This window comes from Thrips palmi, unplaced genomic scaffold, assembly GCF_012932325.1.
Source record: "Thrips palmi isolate BJ-2018 unplaced genomic scaffold, TpBJ-2018v1 HiC_scaffold_10, whole genome shotgun sequence".
NCBI classification, from domain to species: domain Eukaryota; kingdom Metazoa; phylum Arthropoda; class Insecta; order Thysanoptera; family Thripidae; genus Thrips; species Thrips palmi.
The window spans coordinates 2255348-2263805 of NW_023144621.1; the positions used below are offsets into that span (position 1 = coordinate 2255348).

Consider the following 8458-nt stretch of genomic DNA (forward strand, 5'->3'; position numbering starts at 1 on the left):
ATATGAAAAGTCATGGTAATTTTGAATTTTAAGAAACAAATTATTGCATTTGGTAAACAGTCTCAAATTTAATGAACCTGTTTTTTAATTTTAATAAAGTTTTTGAAACTTACCAAAATTTTTATTACTTGTCAGAAATGTTTTGGTAAATGTAAAAATTTTTCTAAAATTCACAAACCTTTATGAGTTTTTTATATCCTTTCAAAAGGTTATTAAAATTAAGATGTCATTATGTATTAAATTTAAGAATTTTTTTAACAGTGTTTTATTTCAAGAATGTCATAAAGTTTGCTGCGGACATAGTTGTCAGGTCCATGCACCAAGTTAAGGAGTCTTGTGAAAATGTCTATAATTTATAATAAACTGTCATAATTTTCAAGTGATGAAAATGTCATCCGCGGTTTTGTCATTTCACAGTGCCTGATTCTACGTCTTTGTGTTGCAGGTTTAGTGAAGCTGGAGCTGGATGGTGTGCTGCCTTCATCAATTCCAGCGCTGCCGAAGACAGCCGTCCTCGACCGTGGCGCAGTGGAGCCGTGTCTCATTCACTTCAAGTTCAACTTCTTGGATGCTTCGGTGGGGCGGCATCAGCTCCCCTTCTTGGCGGACCACTTGGCCACACTGGAGAAGATTGAGACGAGAAGCCACCATCCAGAACTCGCTGCTTTGGTATCTAATGCCCTCAGGTAAGAACGGTGTACACTCTAAATGTCTACGAAGAAATTTCCCATATTACGAAGGAAATGGCGCAAGCATAATACGAAGGTGATTTTTCTTCGTATTACGAAGGAATATTGCTTCGTATTATGCTTGCGCCGAATTCACTGTAACATACGAATAACATAGATCAAATTTCATTGTAAGACATTTAGAGTGTACTCACATGATACTCATCTGACTGACCTGACACACTTGCAAATGTGGGAAAAACGAGGTTGGTAAGCCGTGCGCAAGTGCAATAGTGTAAGGGAAGGTGGGGTACAGTGGGATACCGGGTACATTGGGACACCTTCAATATTTCCAACTTCCGGTTATGTCAGGTTCTCCGGAAAATTGACCATAATAGAGCGTTATTTGGTTTACTGTTTTCACAACTAGGGGACAGAACTGGGCGCTTTCTGAATGAGAAACGTGGGTTGGAAGTTCGATTCCACGAAAAACGATGAAAAAGAAGCACGATTTTTGAATTTTGTTTTCTTTTTAGCGTCTAAAATGCACGTCGGATGATCGTACCGAGGTTAGGAATGTGTTCCCTGGTTCAATGGACGTCAAAAAGGGTCAACGCGCGCAGCTTGGTCTTGGGGTCAAGGGCCACAGACCGAGTTGACGTTTTAAAATGGCTCAGTTCACATTGGGACAGGGTGAGGCTACTGGGCCATGTGGATACCAAAAATACACGAATCGTACATATATTGTCCTGTCTCGTCCAAACCAATAAAAGTTATCTTATGCGTGTGGTCTCTAAAGTCATTACTTCAGAGTTTTCTCGAGTAGAGAGGGCGAAAAAACACGAAAAATAGTACTATTCCATTTTAAGCAGCCTATCTTCCGAACGCTTGGAACCAGAGATCCGAGTCTGCTGTCATTGTATTCAGCATAACGTTTTCTACAACTTAGCGGTCCGAAAAAATAAATGCACGACTTAGATCCAGTTTTTTTTTTCATTGCTGTCCCAATGTGCCCCGGATCTGTCCCAATCTGCCCCGGTACTGTCCACATTGGGACAAGTGCAGACTCCACGGAAAATATCTCTCCTGTCTAAAAACGTGTCGGAATAAGTATGAATGCTTCAATGATAGCTCACTGTAAAAAATCAGTGGTAAATTTGTCTTCCCATTCCGGAGTAAATTTCTCCTCGTGGTCAGGGTATACGCTTCCGCCGATACATGTATGGAGACAAAGTGTTTACGTGTCCATCCGGGAAATTTGCATTGCCATTGAATAAGTAAATTTACTCTGTGGATAGGTAAGTTCTTATTCACGTTCATGATAGTAAAATCACTCATTCCATTACGCTGTGAATATCTGCGTTTGGATGTGCGAAACATCTTCCTCGATCCAAGGGGGTAAATTTACGCACGCGTGGACGCGGTGAATATCTGCGTTTGGATGTGTGAAATATCTTTCTCGATCCAGGGGGGTAAATTTACGCTCGTGTGGACGCGGTGAATTTCTGCGTTTGGATGAGTGAAACATCTTCCTCGATCCAAGGGGGCACGCGCGGACCAGGTTGGATAGGCTGGCGGCGGGCCGGTCTAGTACCGCGCCTCTCCCGACCTTCGCAGGCAAGCGTCGCGGCGCAATGAGATGCGGTGCGGAGTCCGGAGCAAGAGGATCATGGTTCGAGACGCGGGCCCATCACTTCAGACCAAGTGGATTTCATCACGTGGGATGTACTCTGAGGTACAGTTGTTCTCTCCCATCACTCTCATGCATACCCTTGGCCTCGTGATCGTGTAAAATTTCAATTTTGCCCCCCGCGGACCCACCTAACATATTTTTCACACCAAAAGGACAAATTTACCCCCGTGGATCGAGAAAACATAATTTACACATCAAAAGGACAAATTTACCCCCGTGGATCGGCAAAGTCACATTTTCAAGTCATGTATGCGCGAATTTGCTCTTACACAGTTTAGCATTTTTTCCCCAGTCATGTAGGGTTACTTTTACCCTCTAATGAGATGCGTGAATTCGCCAATCCATGGACTTAGGACAAGCGTTGCGCGGTCCAGATTTGTAAATTTACCCTCGAAATTTTTTACAGTGGGCTAGATGTCAATGCACAATTTAGGCCTGCCCCGACCATTATAGCTCGAAAGCCCTCTGACGTAGAGCGCCAAGAAAAAATCCGTCCCAATGAGCCCCACCTTTCTTTAGACCTGGTCCACACTTACATGTGCTCTATTACACACTATGTTACTTTGTAAGTTTTTTTAGTTTCTTTTTTTTTTTTGGGGGGGGGGGGGTGCTCAAAGAATCACACTCTAAATGCCTTACAATGAAATTTGACCTATGTTATTCGTATATTACAGTGAATTCGGCGCGAGCATAATACGAAGCAATATTCCTTCGTAATACGAATCATGTTAGCTTTTTCATTGTAAGATACAAAGAAAAACCTTCGTAATACGAAGAAAAACCACCTTCGTATTATGCTTGCGCCATTTCCCTCGTATTATGGAAAATTTCTTCGTAAGACGTTTAGAGTGCAGGCTTACGCAAATGGGATGCCTGTGTGTACCCAGTGTTTAGAACGTAAACCAGACTAAAGTTTCCGATGAGTGCACTCTATTACCTTTTCCGATTGCAGGCTTCGCAAGTTGGCCTGCCCCTTGCTCGACAACATGATGGCTCTCAAGGTCTGCCCAAGCCTGACGTCACTGCATCTGCACTGCTTTAAGGACGACGTAAGTTCACTGTAGAATTAAATTTCCGACAGTTACGAAGGTACCTCCGGAAGAACTGTTGCCGATGGAACTTCCGAACTTCCGCATGAAAACGGACATTCTTTGTAAACTCACGGAAAACCTTACTGAATTTAAGAAATAAGTCACACTGCTCTCACGTGCCCATTTCACTGTAACATAGCTCTCGTGCCGTGCTTTTCGTACGCACACTCAAAATTTCAGAGCTACGTTGCAGTTTCACACGAGTTTGTGAAATTTCGCGTACAAATTTGTACGAAAGGGTTCACATGTCAAAAATTTGCGTGAGACAAAGTTCGAAATCGCACATTTTTTTTCAACAAGTGTGCGCAGTTTAGTGCATTGTAAGTGTCTTACGGTGAAAGGTTGCACCAACATAATATTATGGTGGAGATTTCTCCATAATACCAACGAAATTCGTCAAAATATCTATAAGGTACAGTGAATTCCAAATGGTATGTTACGAAGTCATCTGCACCACCATAATATGGAACACTTTCACCATAATATGGAGAATCTTCACTGTACAACATTTAGAGTGTGCAACATGCCTGTTGGCAGTCCCCCCAGGGTGCCAGTCGCCGCGCTGCCGTGAGCGCGTACCTGCGAGTGGCCACCTCGACGAAGCTCACGCGCCTCAAGCTGCAGTTCTACGCTTACGGGGACGCGCCCGAGCACGCCGCCCTGCTGCAGTCCGTGGCCGGGGAGAGCGCCACCCCCAGGCCCTCCACGCTGCGCTGCCTCGCCCTGGACTTCTGCTCCAACGACGAGGATCGCCTCTGCGCGAAGGACTTCCCGCCGCTCGAGCTGCGACCCCTGGCCGCCGTCCTGGACCGCCTCACCAGCCTCAGGCACCTCAGCCTCGTGGCCGCGCCCGCGGACGCCTTCCTGGACGCCATCAGTCCCGAGGCGCTGCCGGAACTCGTCAAGCTGAAGGTGAGGGGTTCGGATAGAGCACACACTATCAGCACGTTGCTGACTTTCTGCCACCATTTTGTTAGTATTTACGCAAGTACACTGTAAAAAATTCCGTACTTTTGTACGGAAATGGTACAGAAAAACATAGTACGGAGGGACGGAGAAAAGTACGGAACGTTCCGTACCTGCTCCATATGAACCCATGTAAATCAGAACCTAATAACGAAAAATTCAGAAAATTTTGGCTATACCCTATTACTATTACGCGCAAAACAAGGAATCGGTGACCCGACTATTACGCGAGTGATTTCCCCCTCGCGTGTGACAATGCAACCGGCACCGGCAAGATGGGTGAAGTCCACGCTACAAACCTAACTGTCTACTAAGTACACACATACAAATGCATGCTTGCAAGTACACACTTACAAACGCATGCTTGGCCAAGTACACACTTACAAATGCATGCTTGCAAGTACACAATTATTACATACGCATGCTCGACGCCGTATAACTCCATGCGTCAAGCTTGCGTTTGTAAGTGTGTACTTGCAAGCATGCATTTTTAAGTGTGTACTTAGTAGAGAGTTAGGTTTGTAGTGCAGTCCAGACCTGGTACTTGGTACAATTCTTGTTCTTTCTACAATCCTCGTACAATTCTTGTTCTTTCTACAATCCTCGTTCTTTCTACAATCCTCGTTGTACACCCGTACTAAAATGGAAGCTTCATTTTCTGCCTTTTCTCCGATGCTGTGTGCACACAGCCGACAACTTCGGAAACGACAATGAATTTATCCTATCTGGTGTATTTCTTTAAGTTAAGTTTAGAAGTTACGTAAAATTACCGACTCGGGAAACGGGCTTGGATCGGGACTTTTCCAGGACTAAAGCAGGACTTTAAAAAGTCTTCTTTCGCTCCCTTTTTTGAAACAGGACGAAACGTGTGAAGCAGGACCTCTGTTTTAGTACGGCCATTTATCACATTTTTAACTGTACCTTTGTTGTCACACATTAACACTTTTCCCCAACAGTTTTTAACAGTCGATGTATACGCCATCATTCCAGGTGTACTCGCTGGAAGACTGCAGCCACGAGTGGTTCCACTCCAGTGCGGTGACGGGCGTTCTGAAGCGCAACCCGCGTCTCCACTTGGTCATCGAAATGTGTGGCTGTTCCGAGCTGCTTCGAGAATTGTTCCCAGAGACAGAAGACTGCACCTTCTGCGCCGAGGACTGCCGCCCTCGCTGCCCAGACCATTTCTGGAAAGTCGGTGGCAAGGCCGTATTTTTCTCCCACCTCGAGACTGAGAAATGTGGACTCATGGAAATTCACAAACCTGTGTCTACAGGGCTTCAGTGGATGAAGGTGTGACGTTTCTGATTTGTACCGGAATATTGGAAGGATGTTTTGTCAAACCCCCGCCACGGTTTCTTGCTGAAATGTGTGCGTAATTTACGAATCTTTGTTTACCTTTTGTCTTTTACATACATTTCATGTCGTGTGCTGCATTCTTGGTTCGTTGGTATTACCAAACCCTCGCGCTACTCACACACTTAAAAGAACATCATTATTGATATGAAACTGTGACTGACTGTTTTGTTTATTGTTTAATGTTTGCGCAATAGTTGTGTGAATAAAAGCTTCTTTCTTTTGAGTCCGTGTGTACACCTAGACTGAGTTAACGGAACAAGATAACCCCTTTTGTGTTTTGCGCTACCTTCAGTAATTCACTTCCATAATGACGTTATGTGCTTCGCGTCAAAATGAGCGACTTTTTAACTTTGAAGTCTCACTGCGGCCTAACGGAACAACGCATGGACTCCGTCGAAACGCCATTATTCGAAAGGGGTCATTTTGTCTCATTCAAGCGGCATATAATGGGAACATTTTGATGTGAAAAATTCTCCATGCCCACAAAGTCCCAAACAAAGACATTCATATTTGGGGTTCTGAGCCGGGTCAGTCAGTTCTCGCTCCCGGAGGATTCGCGCAGTTCGCGTTGATAGAAGAAACTAAGTTTGGTTCACTTCTTGGTGATTCCTCAGCCAAGTGTCTCCTACTTCGAATGGAGCTTTCCTCTGAGATTCCAAACTCCATGAAAATAGCACGTGTGGTACAATCGAGGGGTGAATCACTCGGCGTTCTGGTGTACACATGAGTACGGGTGAGTACACCTTGCTTCACTCATAAATTTCACAATTTTAAACGCTTTAAGGCTTTATTTAGCGTTTTTAAGGGGGGACCCTGGTGAAAAAATGGCCAAAACTGCCAAAAATAGTATTTTTGAAGTTCATAGATAAAAATGTGCATCGAAGGTTTCAAATTCGACAGGTTGAACACCTTTAAACTATGTGGGTAGTTCCTTTATCATTTGGAAAGAAATAACATTGAGATCAGTTGTCGTTGGCTTATACGCTCCACTTCACAGCTTTGCTCAGTCGACAAAAAATTTTGTCGTAGAAAGACTTCCTGCGTTCCTGGTTGACACCTACATGAGTCGTCTTGCATGGACTCTATTCATTGATGACTTGTCGACAAATTTTAGTGACGGAATCTTGATATCAGCCCTACTTTTTTTAACACACACCTAAAAGTTTCAAAAAAAGGCAAAAAATTCACTTTTTTTTTTAATGTTAAAATTTGAAAATCGATATCTCAGGACAGAAGTTGAAATTGAAAATTCCGTCACTAAAATCTCTTCTATACATCTTAAGGATGACCCAAAAAAATTTTCAAGACTTTCCGTTCCAATGAAAGACGCAGGAAGATTTTTCCCCAACGCTCTAAAAAACACTAAAAAGCCACTTTTCTCAGAGAACATTCAACATTTTGGATTGAATTTTGTTTTATGAACTCACCATAATGAACCTAATAATCAAGCAAAGTTTCAACTTTCTGGGATTATTTTAAAGCCTACTTGAAAGTTTCACCAGGGTCCCCCCTTAACGGCAGTCGACGTCAAATCAGTCGAAAAACTAGAGAATTTCACCTTTTTGAAACTTGTGAGTACACTGAGTACGGGCAAATTTGTACACATGAGTACACTAGTGATTCACCCCTCGGGTACAATGTCGTAGCTGCATTGCATCTTACATGCCATGCGTCCCAAAAATGGGCGAATTCTAGTACATGGGAAAGGCATTGCAGTTCGCGTGCGATGCAGAAGCAGTGAAGCAGTGCACCAATTGGTGCGATTAAACTGGTTTCAATTGCACCATTGACGCTAGCGTGTTTGGATTCTCAGTGAACTGTCGGGGCTAGGCATGGAGCGCCTGGTCGCTAGGCAACCCATTCGGCTTTCTTACAATGCGGGCTAGCCCAGGCATGCTTCGCAGGCGATTTAGAACGATAGGTGGGAAACCTCTGCTGCCTTTCTGAGGGCAAAAACACGACAATTAAGGTCACGATACTGCTTTGCCAAGGCAGTGGATGGGAAATGCCGACAAAAACATCTACTTCGTAACCCCCATAGCGCCAATTTGCGTCAAAGCGCATTTAAAGCGGGGATGCGCATTGAAATGCACATAAAAGGTAACACATTTTAGGCGTCTTTAATGTGCACTTACTGAATGCGCATTTGATGCGCACAATCGCATTAAATGCGTCTAAAATGTGTTACCTTTTATGTGCAATTCAATGCCTTGGTGCATTGGGCGCTGTTAGGGAAGTGCCGGGAATCAGTAAGCTACCCGGTAGCTAAATAATTTCTACTTCGTCCTGCTTTGCTGAAACTGGGGCTGAAGCACAGCCACTCCGTGAGGGCCTCTATCACTAGGTCCCTTCTTGGAGAACACGAAAACTGAATTTAAAGAAACGGTTGTTTTTAGTTTTACCTTAAGGCAAACGCGGCATCGAAACTACCCCAAAACATGAAAATAGCTCAGGAAAGTCGAAAGGTCGGTTCTGGCCATTTATAGAGCTGTCCGTGGTTCTGAACCTCATGTTGTTTCAGCGATCGGACGAGCAACTGACTAGGGCATTCGCTCGACAAAATCGCGAGCCAGGGGTAATTTGCAGGCAACACCATACTCTAGGGGCGAGAGCAGGCTTTTCTGGGCACCGGGGAACCGGCTCGGCTATCTACGCTGCATGTAGTTGCCCCCGACGGCCGGGAA

General features: G+C 44.4%; 2 protein-coding genes across 27 annotated transcripts in view; both read left to right on the plus strand.

Moving 5' to 3' along the window:
• LOC117654264 overlaps positions 1-5997 on the plus strand; it is a 31508-nt gene extending 25511 nt beyond the window's left edge. For all 11 annotated transcript variants that reach the window (XM_034400697.1, XM_034400690.1, XM_034400695.1 and 8 more), the window contains exons 5-8: positions 446-686; positions 3314-3410; positions 3990-4364; positions 5409-5997. In XM_034400697.1, the coding sequence (XP_034256588.1) occupies positions 446-686; positions 3314-3410; positions 3990-4364; positions 5409-5714 (1019 nt within the window). In that variant the 3' untranslated portion in view covers positions 5715-5997. The remainder of the gene's footprint in view (positions 1-445; positions 687-3313; positions 3411-3989; positions 4365-5408) is intronic.
• LOC117654295 (gastrula zinc finger protein XlCGF49.1-like) overlaps positions 1-8458 on the plus strand; it is a 346548-nt gene that overhangs the window by 194344 nt on the left and 143746 nt on the right. The window lies entirely within an intron of this gene.